At 46.9% G+C, this 20,174-nt stretch overlaps 1 protein-coding gene across 2 annotated transcripts in view; it reads left to right on the forward strand.

The window, feature by feature from the left end:
- Positions 1 to 20,174, forward strand: part of LOC119382338 (transmembrane protein KIAA1109 homolog) — a 961,129-nt gene that overhangs the window by 22,902 nt on the left and 918,053 nt on the right. For both annotated transcript variants that reach the window (XM_049412180.1, XM_049412181.1), the window contains exons 2-3: positions 4,848 to 5,097; positions 9,028 to 9,234. In XM_049412180.1, the coding sequence (XP_049268137.1) occupies positions 4,848 to 5,097; positions 9,028 to 9,234 (457 nt within the window). The remainder of the gene's footprint in view (positions 1 to 4,847; positions 5,098 to 9,027; positions 9,235 to 20,174) is intronic.

The following is a 20,174-nucleotide window of genomic DNA, read 5'->3' on the forward strand; positions in this document are numbered from 1 at the left end:
TGGGGAGGCTGCCATCGACATAATCGTATTTGTGCATAAAGTTGTGTGGGTAATGTATAAAAAGTGTTGCTTGCGGTACTATTACTTGCATAACACGTATCTATATGGTTGTCCTAGTGTATGCTCCATAGAACCGACTGTACTTTCTTTATAATGTTATTAAACACTGCTAACCAAATTCTATCTCTGTATATGAAAAATCACATCAAATAACTTGAGTGCGAATGAAGTTCTCTCTCTCTCTCTATATATATGTGTGTGTGTGTGTGTGTTTTTTGTAGAAGAACTGATAGCTGGGCCAGTTGGTGACAATACTTGAACATGTTTAACTTAGCGCAACGACGACATGGACACAAGAGAAGAGGAGACAAACGACAGCGCTAACTCGCAACTGAATATTTATTAGAAAATATGAACGAAAAAAGGACACTTCAACCCTCACACCCATGTGACACACAAAACCAATGAAACGGCAGGTCAGCTGACATCTTGGAACAATAAAGAGCCTCACGCAGACCACGTGTACTCTCCAGCACCAGAAAAGTTAAGATACCGTGCTATCTAAAAACCTAACCTCGCTATCATGTACGGCAATAGAAGGCACGCTAAAGCACTCTTCGCCCCTTTTTCTGGTATTCCTCAGACGGTAGGCGGTAAGTCCTCAGACGGTAGAGCTGAGCAGCGAGAGATTACACTCTGGACAACACCGAAATGTAGCTCTTATGAATAACCCGTCGTCGTCTTTTTTTTCTTTCAAGCCATATCCCCGCTACCCATTATTTCCAGTGCAGTGTATATATATATATATATATGTATGGTCGACAAAGTGATGGAGGCTTGCCCCCCCACTCACGAACAAGTTGGTACTATGCCACTGCTTTGGTGTCACTGGGGTGACCCTTTTAGTGGTAAGCACTGGAAAGCACATGTGTGATATGGCAGGCACCAACGAATGCTCCAGTTGAACTTATCGCTGACAACTCTATCACGATAAGCATCTACAGCCTTCTGCTCACTAGAGCATGTAGCATGATGCTATAAACGTACTGCATGCATTTAATGGCCTGTAAATGTGCCTCTCGCCGCCGCCTCCTTGCGCGGGGCCACCAATGCACCACATTATACGGAGTGCACGTCGCTTGCAGTAACAAAAGAAGCTCACTTTTGCCGCATTGGCCCAACAAAATCCTCTAAGCATTTAGATCAACCTATGTTAGTACAAATTCACCACACGTTGTGGGTTATTGCAGAATTCATCATTTATGGACCTTGTCCACTGAAGCTAAAGTATGATTACGCTGATGTTGAATGGTTTGGTCATGCTTTTGTTTTCTGTTGCAAAAGTAATCTTTCTTTGTTATACTGCCCCAAATGTGGGATTTGGTGCATAAAAACGCAGGTTTTCTTTCTTGTAATCTTCTTGAAACTTGGGTTTCTCAGCTTCAAGAGCAACATTTTCCTGCTCCAAAGATTGCTTTAAATCACATTTTGGCTGTTACACCCTAGCTTTGTGAGACTGTGAAAGTGGGCGGTTACGCTGAAGTTGGTGGTCAGCATTGCAGTGAGCTTCTCAAGCACTGTGGTGAGGCCGTCAACATTTCCTCGTGGCACGAGAGCTGGTCTCCCAGCTCTCAGGCTCTTCCAGTGATGATAGACAGTTTGTCAATGATGCAGCCAGATTTGATCAGTGAGTGTAGCTAGCCACTCAAGATTGGTATCATTAGAGCCTGCTAGTTAGAGCCATGCGTGCCGAATGTGGGAGGCAACAGTTCATGCAAAATAGTAGGCTGGCTTTCATGTGAAGAGTGCTCGCCAAGTAGTCGACACACTTAGTGCAGCTGCTGTGAGGGAGGGTTGTTGATAACGGGAGTTCTTGAGAAAAGAACTGCTTGAACCCAGTTTGCTGGGATGCCTCTAGACACTGCAGAACTGTGCTTTGAGGTCGTCGTACGCCATGGCAAAAGGTGTACACACAAGTAAGCCATCCACGACATTACTGATGCCCGGGGGCAACGTGGCAACAACGTGCAAAGCGATATGCTTGAGCTAAAATCTGCCTTTGTATACCAGACTAGAGGGGTCCTTGGAATGTCTGCAGCATTACAGGAGATATAATCCTGATGTTGTCTCAGCAGTTGAGAAGAGGGGCAAAAAGCCTTGCTGCCCTTAAAAGTAACATCAGAATAGAATTTTCATGGCACTTCAGACATGAGTGGATTCGACTGTATTGAGATTTAAAAAATACATGCGCACTCCAAACTTAGATCAGACTGCATTTCTTAGGCATGCAGAAATGGAGTGAGTAGAGGCAGTGTACAATTAAGAAAAATGGCAACACTTCAGTGTAACAAAATACGGGATATAACAAAGTATTTCACTTTCAGCGGCTTCATCTCTATAGATCACCATGCATTTTTGACCTCGATATGAAGCAGCATGTCTATCTGGGATTTCAGTGTAACAAAATTTCGCTGCTCTGCAGAAAAAGACCAGGGCAATGAGTTGCGACTCAGCGGATTTTATTATATTGAGATTTAACTTTGTGTAAGTGCTCCATGTCAATGTTGCAAATAAAAATTCATTTTCTCTGTGGTCATCATTGATAGTTTTATAACATGTTTACATGTCTGAAAAATGGTTTGGCTTTTGCTTCCAAGTAATGCAGTTAAAAGTCAGTATCAGTCCTCATTTGTCTGTTTTTTTGCACTCCACAAAGTTGGTGCTTGATGAGCACTGCATCCACTGCAGCCAAAACCATGGTTGCTGTACTAGTGTGATCATGGATAGCGTTCATATAGCTCTAAAGGCACGATAGTGGCTGACAGGCATCTAGTGAAAACAGTACTACTGTGGAGAAAAGTGCCGCTGACATGCGCCACGTGGAAAGCGTTGCCATTTACTGCAACTACCGTAAAATCCCGAGCAAGTGCCCTCCCTTAGATGAAAAAGAATCCAGCCTTTGCTTGGGCATAGATCAAAATTTAAGATGGCGGCCAAAGAATAAAAAATGCACAACCATGCTTCCAACGGAATGCTTTCTTGAATAAACATGCATTTGCTGTTATTTGCCCTCATTGGGCGAATAAAAACAGTGAAGCCAATGGCACATATTTCAAATCTCTCGAAAAAGGGAGGGGGGTGCCTGCTCTGGATTTTACGGCACTGTGGACAAAGCTCCAGCCACGTTGCTATCATGAGTAGCAGCCATGCACTTCTTTTGCAGTGGTTCCGAATTGGCTTTGTAGTGGGGTTGCCTGCAATAGGTGGATAGCAAAATCGTGGCTCTCGCAAAGGATTGTGGGCTACAGCGCTTGTCTGCGTCGACTTCCGGTTCGAGATGCCGTGCCGCCGAACGCCCGCTGTTGCTAGTGCCGTTGCTTTCTGTGTGTTCCCTCTAGCAATCGCGGTGCCCTTTTCTCACAAATTACTGCATAATACTTTGGAGTGCTGTGCAGCTTAGTTGAATAACAAATGCAATCACTACGGTGTCGTTATAAAGGTGTGAACGGTCATTTCTTCGTTCGAGTGGCATGCACCTCCTGACACATGCATGTTGTTTCACAGCAAAGGGTGTTTTGGCACATGTTTTGTGACCTGTAAAAAATTGTTGCACATCACAGTGTCATAAAACATCCACTCAGTTTGTTTTCATTTTGCTGAACCCGTAAAATTATCCATTTACTTTTGTGTTGCAAGGACACCATCGCGGGTTTGATATAATGAATGGCAATTGTGAAATGTTTCTTACCCTAAAAGTGAACGATTAACTGTCGTAATTTTCTGGTTTTTCTTTTGGGCCTCTGAATCTTCCTTTAGGTAAATGTCGTTCCTTCGAGCATTGTGTTTCAATGCATGTGAAATGCTGCGCACTCAAAATGCATTTGTCTTTCCACTAAAAGATATTGGCACTTCCCGCTTGCAAGTGTCAGAATTACTAGAGACGCCGTACCATGCAACTCGTTGCTTCAAAAGCGACTTTGGTAGTTTTACGTCGTACGATATCAGTAACTGAGCGGCCGTTTTGTACCATGAGCAGTTTTTATAAGTTTGTCAAAAAGTAGGCTATGCAGTATATACAATGCAAGTATACTCTATCGGCGTACTCATAGGCGTGCGCAGAGGGGGGACAGGGGGGGCAGGGGGGTGGCCGCACCCCACTAGTCACCTCTGAAGAGTGGGGCGCAAAGTCTGCCCCATACATTGACTTAGTAGGGATGGGGGGCGCCGCGATGAACCTTTGCCCTCCCTGAAGGGGAACCCTGCGCACGCCTATGGGCGTACTTGATCGGGCGGAGTACGTGTACTTTTGTCTGAAGTATTTAAGTGATTTGGGAACTTACGTACGTTGACACGTTTGCTCATATGTGTGAGCGATTCTGAGGTAGGCACCATTTGTGCTCGAAAATACTAAATCAAGCTATTCCTTCAAGCTATTACTGCGTGTTTTAAAGCATAACCGTATATCTACATTAAAGTTACTGTACAGTAACTCTAATCTACACTCGCATGCGGCGCTCGAGACCCGCCTCTCACCATTCCCCGTGTTTGCCCATTTCTACTTATCGCTTTGTTCTATAAACTGCGAAATACCTTGTACCTATTCGCAAAAGAAATCAGGAACACAATCCCTCGACAACCGGCAACAAACGCGTCGCAGAATTGAGAATTGCACGTGTTTCCTCTCCAGTTAAATTGAACAGCAGGCACCTTGAAGCAGCTAAGAGTGAGGCCTCGAACCGGAAGTGCCGTAGCAGAGGACGCCCCGTTTTGCTATCCACCTACTACAGAAGAGAGCGTTTTATATTTGCTGACTTTTTGCATCAGCTAGTGAACTGAACTTTGTGCAGCAAGGGATGGGTGGAAGTGGTGTCGGTGCCCATAGTGGCCCTCAGCCTGCAGTACACCTACCACCCGGTTCCTCCCCTGGACTTTGCACACCCGCTGGACTTTGATGTGACGACGCCTGAGAAGGAAGAGCTGCTGCTTTCGCCCATCCGGCCTCCCAAGAAGCATGTCGCGCTGGTGGCACCCGACGACTTTGACCCAGGTTCGATGGCTGCTGATGTCCTTTCGCTGGAGCTGGAGATTGGGCCATCGGTAAGTGAAGCCTCTTACCATCCGAGGGAATGGAGAGTGGTTAAAAGCTTTGCCCAAAATACTCCACAGCAGGCTGCCATTTGAGACCTCTTGAGATTGAGAGAACACAGCCTTCTCACCACGAAGCTCTTTGTTAAAATGCTCAAGTGGTTTGAGCATGCCTCTTGGGGCAAGTGCACATGTCAAGAATTATACCGGGGTGTAAATTGAGTACAATTTTATTGCAGTAGCCATTATAGGGCAACTCCAATTGAAAATATGTCTGCACAAGTGCGATAACATCCTATTTTGTGCCATAGGATATGATTGTGAGAACGGCAAGTGAGCATGCGTGAAAAGGGGAGATCTGTCCCTCCTTTAGTGTATTGCATGCTTGCTAGTTTAGCAAATTGATAGCACCTTTTCTATAGATGCATTGCTGTCAGTGCTTCGCCTTTGGGGCAAAAGTGGAGCATTTTCAAGTAGAGTGGAGCAGAGCTGCCTCACTTTGAGCGGTTTGGCACAGATTGATATAGTGCACACTGCGAAATCCTATGCAGTCCGTTCAGCAGCTTGATGCGTGAGGCTCACTTGTTGAGCTTATCTTTATATGCCGAGTAAGTCACGAGGGGGATACGTATGTAGCCAGCTCACAGCAGCATCTGCTGTTGCACAAAGTTGGTTGAGCCTTGAGGAAGTACGCCATGCTGGGTGCATTGCAGCGCATGTCTGACAGGGTAGTGAAAGATTCCTGTGAAATTAAATCCGGTGGTGTTTCCATCACACTTTCCTTCTTGTTGCATACTGTGCGAGTGAGCTGCCCGTGTACTTCAAGGAGGAGGCCAGACAACTGGGAGATTGGGGAAAACATTGAAGGAAACTATGGGTACTACTGACGTTTTAGGAGACCCTGCTGCACAGCTTGGACCCAGGCATCCCAGAGCGTGCACATGAAAGGGGCTGGCCACCTGCTAGGCCAGTGTAGTAATCTGGCCCTACACAGCTATCCACAGCAGCTTGGTTATTACAAAGCTAGGGGTGCACTTACGCTCCTTTTCAGTGCATGTGTCCACTGCTTTCCTCTCTCTGCTCCAGCCTATTGTATTCCTGCTACCTGAGGTTGTAGATGTGCGCTCGGTCCTTTCTTGTTTAAACGTTCTGTGCCCGGAACAAGGTTTTCCTTGTCAAGCACTACTAATCCAACTACATAAGCTTTCTTCACTCTAATTTGTGTTGGGGGGTGCAAAGCCGGGTTGCATCGCGGCTGGGTTGATGTGGCTTGAGGAAGGCAAGTGCCCCTTTTGCACCCCCCTGCCCATGTGCCCTTGTCCTCCTTGCCGTGTCTTCCATTTGGAGGGAGATGAGCAACTCTTTGAGAGGACCACTCTCATCATTGACAGAGCATGTGTGAACCGCTCACACACCCTACAAACTTGCTTCTGCGTGAGCCATCACGAATCCCTGTCGCAATGCCGTTCCATGCGTCCATGGGTGTTGGCAGTCCTTGAACGAAGGGGGACAAGTGCCTCTTTTTCACCCTCCTGACCCGTGCAGGGTATGAGTGAACAGCTATCCCGTGTGTTGGGGAAGGAATCTATCCACGCGGCACACGTCGCATCTTGGATGGCTCATTCCCAATCAAAAGAGTCACCTCCAAGAGAAAAGCTCCTCGGACTAATTTACCAGGTGCCTTGTTCCGAGTGCCCTACCAATTACAAGGTGAAGAACTTGGTGGAAATAATTTGTCAGTGTATAGTTAGCATAAGCAACTTCACTGCAGATTCTCACACAGAACATTGCAGCAAGTATGACCACTGTGTTGGACCCCATGTGACTGAAGCTAATCATATGAGGAAGCTGTACTTAAAATCATGGCATATACAAGCTGCACTAAGAAACCTTAAAGGGGCCATGACACCCAATTTTGACCATAATCTGTGTTATGTGGGTTAATCCTTGTGCGTTCACAGACAAGCTGGTGAATCTTTAGTGCATTATGTCGAGCACTTAATTTATAATTGAATATTTTTACAGACACGTGGGGGGCTTGTGATTCGGGCAACACTGGCACCTTAGCGAACTGTGACGTAACGAGCTGCTTGCTGTGCGAGCGTCTGCATTCCAGTGAACGATTTTGTTCCATGTGCTCAGCTGCACATGCAGTTTAGCTATTTCAGGTTTTTTTCAGCTTGGCATTGAAATTGAATGAATTGCAACGGCTGCAACTTTGATGGAAGACGTCGGCTCTGCATCATGCTGCACGCCATGGCAAAATGGCTGTCTCCAACTGTCGGTGGGGTTTATAGCCAGGGACTGTTAATATTAATGCTTATTTTGCACCAGAATATTCTTTTAAAGTCTATTTTTCATATATGTATAGGCACAATAGACCCTTCTATTTTTCGTTGAAAACTGCAAAGTCTTGGGTGACCGTGGCATGGCCCCTGTAATGCAGTAGAACTGCATTGATACGTTTCCGAAAAAACATGAAAAATAAATGTACCATCCAAAGCCAGTAAAAATTGAGGCTGACAAGCCCATATTGAGGTGCATGTGCGAGGCAACATTTATTTCTCAAAAAACAAAGTGAGACTCTTCGATTTCCAAACTTCTGGCAGCCAGTGGTCAGCCAGCTAGTTCCGGTCCTGACAGGAAACAACATCGTAGTAGTCGAAACCCCGAGAAAACCCGAATATTGCAAAATCAAATGCTGGGACAACCAGCATAAATGTAAAGAAACGCTATCGTCGTGGCAGTGTCCGTTCTCTCTGCATTGCCATGGAAATACGGGGCTAAGTTTGCTGAAGAGTGGAATTATATTCTCGAGCGTTCGCATTTGGGATACGATGATGTGCATTTGCAAGCTCACGCATGACTAACCCCATCCGTGAAGAAAACTGCCGCGCCGCTAACCGCTTAACAAGCTCAACTCTGCGCAGTGCATTTAACAATTGTGGCACAACACGATGCAAAATCTCAGGAAAGTGATAGTGTCCCTGAAAGCAACAGCTGCTCGCAGCTATCGCATACTACAGCGCATGCACATGCTTATAGTTTTGCATCCTTCTTGAGACATGCGGCGGTACGTTCGCCGCCACTTGTAATTGCACCATCTCGCACGGCAGAACGGGCTTCAGAAGATAACGGCAGGCGTAAGGCAGCCGAAGGTGAAGTCCCCAAGCACCCACACTGCGATCCGTCGAGTCCTCACAAAGATGGCGGCGAGCGCACATAATATTTTTTTTGCGTTTGATAGCCAGAAACGTTCCAGATATCTTCCACAACGAATTTGTCCTGGCAGATTCTTGTGACCTGTGGATAAGCAGAACTGTCCAACCAGAACAAAACGAAAGCCAACTGGAAGTGCACCACACAACGCGTGCTGGGAGAAAAGTACCGAGGAAATGGTCTTATTGGCCATATCCACTGGTCACAATGGCGGCGTTGCTATGATTACGTGGCGTGGTGTGTTGAGTAGCAGCGGCAGCATGTGCATTTCCGTAGGTCTCGTACCGAACCGTGGCGGACTGGAGGAACGACAGCATCCTTTCTTTGTGCCGCATTGTTAGCTCTGCAGTGTTCTCCCAGCTGCTGTTGTTGTAGTCATGTGTTCTGAACAAAAGTGTGTGGAACGAGTGCATATCTACGTACAGTGCTACGGATGAAGGATTTGCAGTGCTCAGCGAAATGGTGCTAAGTGCTACAGAAAAGACGCATTTTTTTTAAAAGGCGTTTGAAGATTCTGACGGCCGCCTGCCTTCAGGTCGGTGGTGTCTGGTTGGCAACGAGCTGAGACAATGATTCGGAGAAGACGCTGAGGGGAAATGAGACACAGTTGTGAGGCCATGGCAGGGCCAACTTCACTGCACAGTCTTGTGGCTTCACTTTATTGCCTGAAATGATGAAAATGCATGCCAACTTGTTTCAAATCTGGCAACATGGTTTGTGCAGGTGCTCTCGTTGGAAGGTGTAGTGCTGCACCTGTTGATGCAGCTGAAGGAAAACTACTTCGGGGCTTGTCAGGACTATGTGGACATGGAGTCTGATGCACCCACACCTACACGGCTGCCAGAAGGAGATTTTGATCCACGCTGCTTCAGGCCTCTTGACGTGCGTGCAACGCTTATCATGCATGACATGCACGGCCACCTGATGAAGGTCAGTACCTTGTTACAACACAGTACCCGAAGAAGCCAGGGTTCTTCGGGTACTGCCTTAAATTCAGAAACTCTTACTTTCCCTAAGGGTCATTGTTTCTGGAATTGGTGAGAACTAGTGGCAATACTTCACACATACAGAAAGGAAAAAAAGCCTTATAACGTAACCGCATATAGTGCAGGGCCGGTTATAATGCGGTCTTTTTCGACTCCCGTTTACCCTCCCATAGAACGTGATGTATACGCATACCGCTTATTGTGCAGTCTCCCAAGGTGAAATACCGTTTATAATGCGGTAGCAAGTGCGGTTCTCAAAGGAGGTACGCTGCTGGGGAGGGAGCGACGATGTCGTTACGATGGGCGAGGGCACGCGCAGTGAACAAACGAGGGGCGAAGGGAGGAAAAAGAAAAAAGACCGCGGCAACGCTGCGCGGGCTCACCGGGTGGGGAAGGATGGTGGTTGCCTAGGCGACGGAGAAGCCTTTGCACCGGCGCCGGCAAGGCTCCGGCCGCTTGCCAGCCGCGCGCTCCGCATGGAATGTGCGATCGCGTCCTCATCAAGTGCGCTTTAAGTTTCCTGTTGGGAAAAGCGTCGTCGTTATCACGCTTGCTCGTCCGTAAATTGAAAAGTTTTACGGCATCATGACCCAAGCTTTTGCCTTTTCTGCCAGTGCGCGGACTTAAACGAGCTTGGCGGGCTCTTGTCGTCGTTGATCTCCCGGCTGCGAACACAAACTTCGTATTACACGTGCTGTTCTTGGGTTAGTGCTTGAGTGCGATCTTTTCGGCGTCCGATCTTCATGTTGTCTTGGACAAACTTCCCACGACAACATGCTGAACCGCAGGCTAAACCTAATCAGCGTTGGTTGCTTTTCGGTAGCAGTCGCAGGCGATAGAAATTGCGGTTTGGTGCGGAATCCGCGAAACTCTTTGTGATGGCTGCACTTGAAGGGAAGGGAATCATATCGTTAATGAAAACGAGGGCATGGATAGCACATGCGACTCTCGAACGGTGGTTCCCGATTCGATTGCAATGTCTTGGACATCAGGTGCACGCCCGTGAAATTGAACGATTGGTACCGTTCAGCACGCGAAATTTCAGTCTCGATTCGTCATAGTTTCTTTGTAATGCGCATACCTCGAGGTGGCCTGAAACGTAGTCGGCGAATTTCCACGATGGCGCTGCTTTGTTTTGCTTGCTTTTTCCCCCATGTTCATTCCGTTGGCAATGCGGGTTTTTGGCGGTTAATTTTTGAACATTCGGAAATTTAAGTCGTTGTAAGCGCCCCGAATAGCGTGTGTCAATTATCGGACACGCGAGGCTACATGCTCAACACGTTTTGCGCAAGTGCAGCCTTTGAAGAAGGTTGTTTTGGTTATCTTTAGCCGAGCAGACTGTTGGGCTAGTTGGTTATCCATAAACACTGATAGAATAAGCGCTAAAATTGACTAGCACAAAAGGAGAACAGACAAAGGACTGGCGCTTTTTTTGTGCTCGTCAATTTTAGCGCTTATTCCTTCAGTGTTTTGGTTATAGTGCGGTACCACTTATAGTGCGTATATTCACAACTCCGGCGACTTATGTTATAAGCGGTCTATCTGTATCTGCTTTTAGGGAGAAATTTCAGGGCAGTCATAATGGGTAGGCATGGCATCTATGCCTTGATGGTACCACTTATGCCAAACTGCACCAAGAGGTGAAATTTGTTACATCCTGCTAAATTTTGGAGAAAGTCTCATAATTTGTACTTATAGTGCGTTAAGCTGGGATCTTAGCCGTTTCTTGGAGAAAGAGGAGACGGCAGGTGCTTGAAATCTGTGTATTGGTTAGCAGTGTAATTTGGAGTGGCCCTGGTCGAGGACAGTTTGAGTGCTATGTAGTAGCTATGCGGCTAGAAAAGCAGCAGCGTGCAAAACTGCCAAGAGCCACCGATACCGTGAACTAGCGAAGCAACCTTTTAAGGGGGGACGCGGGTCTTAGAATAGTAAAAAATGGACAGAAAATCAGTTTTGAGAAAAACGCATTTTAGGCATGTTTGCACCCCTAAGCAGCTGCCCTCAAAATATTATCGCCGATTTCGCCCGGGAAATGGGTTAAAACTTATTTTTAAGACGCCACGGGAGCCGCAAAATGCATCTCAACAGGCAAAATTTGTTCAAACTTCCCGCGCGCGCCGCGGGCGCAGCAGCTGGCTGATCGCCGCCATCTTTGGCTTGTTTTAAAGCTGTTTTCTTTGTGTACATTTTGCGGCGTTTCAAAATGGCGTCGCTGCAACAGAACGGCCGCTATCGGCGCTTTTCCGAAGGGTGGTTGTAGAACGCTCATTGGCCAGAGCGCGCGCGCGCGAGGCGAGCCCCTTCTCTTGCGCCTCCCATTGGCTGGCGCAACCCGAGGCGGCCATTTTGTATTTTTGTTCTGCGCTCCCGGCTGCCGTGTTGCCGGTGTCGTGTGCTCGTGTGTTGTTACAAGTGTCATCTTCCTCTGCTTACGCTCGCGTTCGTGCGGCCCGCCGACACACAGTTACCTTATTTTGTGCTGGCACATCCGGAGATTCTCGTGTAAAGAAGACGCGCCAAGCGTACGAGGGCGCGATGCCGAAACTACTTGTCGCTACCGGAGCGTCGAGTCTACGAGAACCGCCCGGTTCCCCTTGGTCAAGCTGCAGCCATCGGATCATTAGGCAACGCTTCAGTGGCATTCGAAACCGCGTTCGTATGGCATACTATGCGGGACTGCCGAGTGCGCGGGAAATACGGCGACGGGAGGAGCGCTTGGCATCGCAGCGCGCAACGAAGCAGCGGAAGTTCAAGCCGTTGGACGTTGGTGAACGGCGGCAAGGAAAATGGCACAGAATTTATCCGCGTAGACTTATCCGTGATAAAAACGTTCTTTGGGCTTGTGCTTCGTTCCGAGTTCGGCTCAAGCAGTGACCTTTTTCAAGGCAGAGGGTATAGGCTGCTTTCAAAGCCTGTGCTTCATTATCATAGGTGCGACTCGCGCGAGAAGCGTTTCTCGTAGAAGGTAGCTGGTGATAGTGGTGCTAAGATAATTAGTGTCATTTGAAGTGAAATGCATTAAATTAGGGCCACAAATACTGTCGACAAGGGTGCAACGGTAGTCGCTTCAACCACGACCTGACAGAGCAACACCGAAATTGCAGAGACGCCGTGTTACACTTTGGGAAATTGATTTGTGCTCCACAGCCTTGAGAAGGTTAAAAACTGACATTGGAAGTTGCAAAAGGAGCACTTATACAGTAGTGACACCAAGCACAGACTTTCAAAATTACACGAACCAGCAGGGGACCCCGAGTACAGCCCTTGCCTGCTGTAGAGCCAAGTGCTATTGCTGGACAATAATAACTGATTTTTGGTTTAATAAATAACCCACGTGCTTTTTAGACTTAATCTCTCTGTCTATTTTATTTGCCTGTTGCAAAGCCACATTCATAGACAAATTTTGTATTTCTTTAGCTTGCAAGGAATTGGTACAGGCCTATGAATTGCTAAAGGTGGCGTTTATCACTCTGGTACTGGGTGCACTATGTGGTTTTATAAGAAGATTTTGCCAGTACATTGGCAGGTCATGGTCACATATTTGGTATGGCTGTTCTCGTGAAGAAGAAACCTATCAAATGATATAACCACTAGTGCTGTGGCTGCACTTCCACAAAAGTTACAGTTGTCTGAAACTTCAAATGCGTTTTTTTCAGTTTGATATTTTTGCTCAACGCACTCAGCCTTACGGGGTTTTTTTCCATGTTGTTGCTGAGTAAATATCACAAATTTGGTATCATTTTACTCGTATTGAAACGATCTGGGGGGTGATGCTATTTGCATTACTCTAGCACCATTTTACAAATTTTAATTAAAGATACTAATGAGAGTGAATCAGAAAAAATAACCACCAGTGAGTGTTCATCTGTTTTCTGACCTTCACAGTGCTCTCAAGGGAATAAAAATAGCATCACCCCCTACAGCATGATCTGGGCATCGGGCCCATGCACTTACATATTGGTTTTAGTAGGTCGAAATTGCCTAAAAGCCCCGTAAGAAGCAGGCACTAATTATTTTTTCGAACCTCGAGATCTTTTGAACTAGTGCAGCTATTAAAAAACTAATTACAGATTTGAAATCAGCGTAAAAAACTGGTCAAGACAGTGAAGTTTGGTTCATATTGACTCAAAAATAAAGAAAAAATTTTAGGACCCACGTCCCCCCTTAAAACCTCTTTGGAACTGATTGTAAAAGGTTTACTCCGACTTGACACAACAATTATTAACAAAATGACATAGACGTTTCTCTTACTATGCATCCTCAGGTTGTTGCAAGCCGATGCGTTGCGGTGCCTCGCCTTCGTTCACACGTCCCATTGTCAAAGCTGTTGTCCAGCAGTGTTTAACAAGCCCCGTCTTAGAACGCGTTGCATGGGTTGATATCCCATTTTTCCCTCCTGTTTCGCCGATGTAAGTCACGTCATAATCCCCGCATTGTACATGTTTATAACCCCGCTCTGATCGTGCACAGGTGTGTGGTCTGGGTTTTGCGAACACATGTCCCAAGGTATAATGGGGCTTAAAAACGGTTTGTATGCCCAGCGGATGCAGAGCTCTCCGAACAGAGTTTGATACACCTTGAACATGGGGAATACACACAATGGACGTAGTCTTCACTCGTGACGCACTCCCTGTTCCTCTTCGCCCGCATTTCTAGGTATCGTTAATAAGCGTCCTAGGATACTGCTGTCAGTCCAGTGCATCACCCTTGTTTTCCAGATACAGTATTTTCTGGGGCGTTTACTGATGCGACAAAGTAAGTCGTACACAACGATTGCTTGTGTTGGCCTCCCTTTTAGGTTTCCTGCGTCTAGGGTTTTAGCACGGGGGCTACCCGCATGCCTTTGTATGCTTTTATTAAATGAATTCTATCATTTGTTTTGTGATCTACTACTTATTTTATACAGTAATGAAAAAGTAACGACATTACTTTTTCGCAGTAACTGTAACTGGTTACTTTTGGAAACTGTAACAGAGTTGCTTTTTTTGGCTTAGGTAACTGTAACTGAAACACTGTTACTTTTTACTGGTAACGTGCCCATGACTGCGTCAAAGCAACTTATGAAGAGCAAGCACTGCCACGAAATCTTGCAGTGTCAGTTTCACCGGAGAGAAAGGCTATACTTACAGGCTTGCCGCATGAAATGACGCCACATGGTACGTGTTGTGTGCATCATTTCAGAAGGCTGACGAGCACATGTCAAAGGAACTTGTGAAGACATGCTCAAACTACCGCGAAAAAATGAAGTATCGATTTAAAAAAGAATTATACACTACACTTGTCGCACCAAAAAGATGACATGCAAGTAAAGAAACACAGCACAAAGAACAGAAAAATGAAGACCAGTGAAAAAGGAAAAAAATGTGGTGATGCTCATGGCCGACGAGGTGGATTCAGCAGCAGTGAAGGCTAATGAACTCCAGGCACAGTGGCGGCCAGGAGACGTTCACGGGTGCCTGTGACGCATTCGGTATCAGAACGCATGCCCCCCGATGCTGCTGCTAGGCAAATTCACATAATGTATTACAGGCCATGTAATGCAAGCACACAAGAAACACAACCGATGCTCCACCTGTTTGATTCAGATGAGCAGCAATGACATGGAATTTGTCATTGAGCTGGAGAAAAAGTCCAACCGTTTTTTGTTATTTATACATCTAAAACACTGCCCAGCCGTGTATCTTTAGAGGGGATCAGCGGACGACTCATACCTTTGTAGATATTGTGCTCTAATTAAAAAACTTCCGTTGAAGCCATATAGCAGTGGCGGATCCAGAAGGGGGGTGGGGGGTAGGGGTGTTGTCCACCTCCTTTGACAGGCTGCCTGTTGAGTTTGCCCCCTTTGTCAGGCTGCTTTGCCTACCACTGCCCAGAAAAAGTTTTAAAAAATCTTGTCCCTCCTCATCGCTATACCCTTTCCTGCTTCCCTATGCACATTTCCAACGAAGGCTTCTTAGGCGCCGCCATAATCCCACCTGGGCTGTTGTAAATATGCGTGACCCACGAAAATGCACTGCTGAGGCGGTGGCTTCAGCCTTTGTACTCCCCCACCTCAAAGTAGGCACCTGGATACGCCCCTGAGCCATAGATAGGTCACTCCTCTTAATGCAGCAGCTGCGTTTCCTGAAGGAGTGAGCTGCTAGCCTATATTCGTATAAAATTCCTATTTGTTGCTATTGGATTCATTATTTCGCTCTCGCGGTGAAACTGTGACTCTTTTTTTCTAACGTGCAACGGTTTTCGATGTTGCGCGTTCGTGGAGAGCAAATGGTTCGGCTGGGCAACACGATAGCAAAGGCGTCGCACTGCCCTGGGCAACACGCGAAGATTTGGCAAGCTGTAGCAGCAGAATAAGCGAAATTCCACAGTGCATTAAACCTGCATTTGTTTCGTCTTTACACGTGAAACTCAGGCAAGGCATATAACTGTGATTGCTGTACCTCAGGCTCAACAAAACTTTTTTTTTTACGCAAAAGAAAAGCTTTTTCATGCTGCCGAGCATTCTTGTGGCATTATCAGTTTAATATTAATCATTCGGTGAATATGCCTTGCATGAAAGGTTGAATTTCAGTTTAACGAAGTTTCGATATTCCGAAGTAAATTGCCGCTTTTACCAACTTTGCTATATTGACGTTCAACTGTACTCTGTACTATTCAAATGGGATTAAGTCATTTTTATTTTTTAATGTGCGTACTAGAGAGTGACATCATCGAGCGACATGGTGTCTACCCATCTTGACAGACAACAAAGTCCTGTTTCACTCAGGGAAAACCTGGAAAACTGAGGGAATCTAGAAATGTCAACTCGGTAGACACCCTGTGGTTGCTTCCTGCGATGCCGGCATCTCTGGTTACAGTGGCACAGCACGTATGGCTATGATCAGTGGGCAGATCGAGTGGACCACAGAAGCATTCACTACTCGCAAATGCTGGAGGATCACATCACGACACGCAGGGATCAGAAGAAAGCTTTGTTTCAGTGCCATACCGCAGCGTATCTAGAGCTGGAGATGAAGGTTGCACAGTCTAACCGGGTAGCAATCCCTGGTAGCAATCACGACGTCTTTGCTACCAGGGACCTCAAAGTGCATCCCAATTAAAGCTGTCAAAATGCTTGTGACATTTTACGAATCTTTTGGCTTTCTGCCGTGTGGAACTTACGTGTGAACACTCGTGTAAATAAGTGGCACTGTGCAACACTTAAAATTGCGTTTGTTTCACGGTAAAGGCGCCTTCTGATACTTTTGCCATTCTGTGTACATTGTCTCTTTTTCCTTTCGATTTTCAGTAGTTAAAAGTGGGGGGGTCGACCTATATTCCGGGTTTTTATGGTACCTTGACAAAGTCAACACAGTAAAATCTCGTTAATTCGACCCTCGTTAATTTGGAAAATCGGATAATGCGAGTTGCCTGGTCCCGGCCAGCATATGCATTGTTTAATGGCATCAAACTTTCGTTAATTCAGTCATATTTAGCCGCAACCCGGTTAATTCGGACAATCCTTGAAGCGCACTGACTGCGAAGGGCTGCATTAGTATGACGCAAAAAAAGGGAAAATGGCGTTCATTAACAACCAAAATGAGGCGGCACGCTATCTTCATCATTTAATGACCATGGTTTCGTCCACCGTGGATCCGGCCCTCGGTAGCTTCGTTTTGACGTGATGCAATGCTTGCGCAACATTACGAAACTTAAATATGGTGGAAGATGTTCCGGTTAAAAAGCTTTCAACTATGGTGTGCGTGCTGGCTTAAAACTCACTTGCTACATCGTGATGGACGAACAATCAGTTGCCAGTCATTTTACTGGTGAAAAAAACTATTGTCACTTGCACGTGGTGGAGTTGGTGGTGGCGGTGCCTAATAAGAGATGGATGCTGAGCACATTTCAGGCTAATTAAGCACAGGAATCTGCCAGCGTGGTTGCATTGTGAACTTAGTCGCAGGATGACGAAAATTGGGGCTTTCACACTGCTCCTATGCATAATAAGTCCGCACTTATTATGCATAGGAGCAGTGTAAAAGTCACCTATATACAAGAAAATGAAAGTGTATTGATGTAAATTACTTTGTTTATTGTTTTCCTTTACTTTCGATAATTCGGCATTCGGTTAATTTTGACATTTTTTTTCCTTCCTGTGAAATCCGAATTAATGAGCTCTTACTGGATACGCTTAGTTGCTTAGGAAAGTCTGCACGCTTTCCTTTGATTTGCGGATATTTTCCCGTTTTCGGCCTCCTGATGGACGTGCAGCTGAAGATCCTTCGCGCTAATTACTGTCACAAGCCTCGGGTGCACAAAAAAGACACGACGGAGCTACCGCATATACTTGAATCTAAGCCGATGTTTTTTTCGAAAAAACGATGTGCGAAAGTGGGGGGGTCGGCTTAGATTCGAGTACCACGATTTGGCCGCCGCTGCCACATGCCTGAAGGCCCGGCCGCGCTAGCAGCATTACGGCTCTCGATGCGCCGATCTCAAGGTACCGGTTTTGCATGCCGGAGGCTCATTTTCGCGACATTCTACGGTAGCTGCACGGTGACGAGGCCGCTCAGGCCTGTTCAGTGGGAGAATAGTGGTCCCTATCGCTTGGCTATCGCGTGGCGGACGACGCAGAGTGGAGGCGCGGAGTTGGTCAATGGTCATTCTTCTGAAAGCGATCGTGCAGTGTAGTTGTGCCTCTTGCTCGCGAAACGCCTGTGTCAATTGTGCTTCAGATTCGATGGCACCAACCAAGCGGTGCCGCTACAGCGCGGCGTTTAAGCGGAAGGTCGTGTTACATGCGGAAAAGACATCGAACCTACGAGCGCAGCAAGAGTTCGGCGTGCACGAAAAGAATGTGCGACGATGGCGAAAACAACGTGCGGAACTCTTCGGTTGTGCAGCAACCCGCATGGCGTTCACTGGACCAAAAACCGGCCGACACCATGCGGTGGAAGAAGTTGTCGCCGATTTTGTTAGAGAACAGAGGGAAGCGGGAATGCCTGTGACGACTGAAATTATTCAGGCGAAGGCCAGAGAAGTCGCCATCGCGAAGGGTGTCTCACAAGCCTGTTTTAAAGCCAGCAGGGGCTGGACAACACGCTTCATGAAACGGTTTGGATTCAGCCTGCGACGACGGACCTCCGTGTGTCAAAAGCTTCCAAATGACTTCGAGGAGAAGCTTGTGAAGTTTCAGCGGTACGTAATGGACAAACGGCGGAAAAACGGCTACCAACTTGGACAAATCGCGAATGCCGACCAGACACCGGTGTTCTTTGACATGCCAGTGACGTACACCGTGAACGAGAAGGGTGCGAAGGAAGTGAAGCTCAGGATGGCGGGCTACGAGAAACAGCGAACGACGGTTATGTTGTGCTGCACCGCCGATGGGCGGAAACTTGTTCCGTTCATAATTTTCAAATGCAAGACCGTACCAGCGGGCGAAAAGTTCCCCAGGAATGTTGTCGTGCGTGTTCACGAGAAAGGATGGATGTCCAGCGGTTTGATGGAGGACTGGGTGAAAACGGTTTGGGAACGCCGTCCAGGGGCCGCATTGTGCAAGCAGTCACTTCTAGTCCTCGACTCCTACCGCGGCCATCTGACTGACGGTGTCAAGACCACGCTTTCTCGTGCTGGTACGGACATCGCCATAATTCCTGGTGGCATGACTAGCCAACTCCAGCCGCTTGACGTCGCAATTAATAAGCCCTTTAAAGACAGGCTTCGCAAGCACTACACCGACTGGCTTTCATCGGAGGAACAGCAGTTTACCTCAACCGGGTGCATCAAGCGTGCTTCGCTCGGCCAGCTGGCAAACTGGATCGCCGCGGCGTGGAATGAAATCCCAAATGAAATGATAATAAGAGCTTTCAAAAAGTGTTGTATCTCCAATGCGATGGACGGAAGCGAGGATGATGCTCTCTGGGTCGAGCTTAGCAACAAAGAAGAGAGCGATGTTGCGGACGATGACGACGACGACGACGATGAATAAACTTATGTACTACATGCCTACGGAGTGTGCGCTTGCGTAAGAAAAAGGGCATTCCTACGGAGTGCGCGCTTGAGTAAGAATAAAGGCTGTGTTTTCTACCAATAAAATGGTGTTCTCTTTTTTTTTTTCATTCGGCCTACATTCGAGGAAAGTTTTTTTTTTTTCTGGCCTTGCCAATTTCGGGGGTCGGCCTAGATTCGAGGGCGGTCTAGAATCGAGTAAATACGGTATATTACAGTGAAACCTCGGTGATACGAATCTCACGGGACCACCGAAAATATTCGTATCATCCAAAATTCGTACCACCAGAAAGCATGAAAAATTATAATGCGACAAAAAAAAGGGGGAAAAAAAAGCTGGTGTACATTTTCATTTATTGTTTTTCAGGGCCGCAGCAACGTCAGGAAGAACCCTGAATGATTGTCAGTTAAGTGTTTAGGTGTCGGCAATCATACCAGCACTCGTAAATATACGGCCCGTAAGAGCGTCTTTAATGAACAAAGTGCGTTGTGACCCGCAACAGCAGTAGCCCCTTCCGAATTCTAGCATGCTTTTTCGCATGACACAGGAGTACTGCGGCGAGAGGGACGGAAGAAGTGCTTTGACGGGATAGATCAAGGCCACAAAAGTTCAGAACCATGCTCCTATGTTATGCTTTTATGATCGCGAAGGTGTTGGGGATGTTTTTGGGAGATTTACGGCCGTGCCTGCACAAGTGCGACCTCAACAGTCGCGCATGTTGACGTTGTGAGGCCTGACTCCTTTGCCAAGACCGTCCTCGCCTTCTTCCGGTCCTGGCCCTCCTTTCATAGGATTTCTGGTGCACGAGGCAGGCACGTGTTCACACAGTAAACGACAGCAGCCCACGTCGATGCGGTAGAAAAAAAAAAGCAGGGCGCCAATGCCCCCTG

The sequence above is a fragment of the Rhipicephalus sanguineus genome, chromosome 2, assembly GCF_013339695.2.
Source record: "Rhipicephalus sanguineus isolate Rsan-2018 chromosome 2, BIME_Rsan_1.4, whole genome shotgun sequence".
NCBI lineage: Eukaryota > Metazoa > Arthropoda > Arachnida > Ixodida > Ixodidae > Rhipicephalus > Rhipicephalus sanguineus.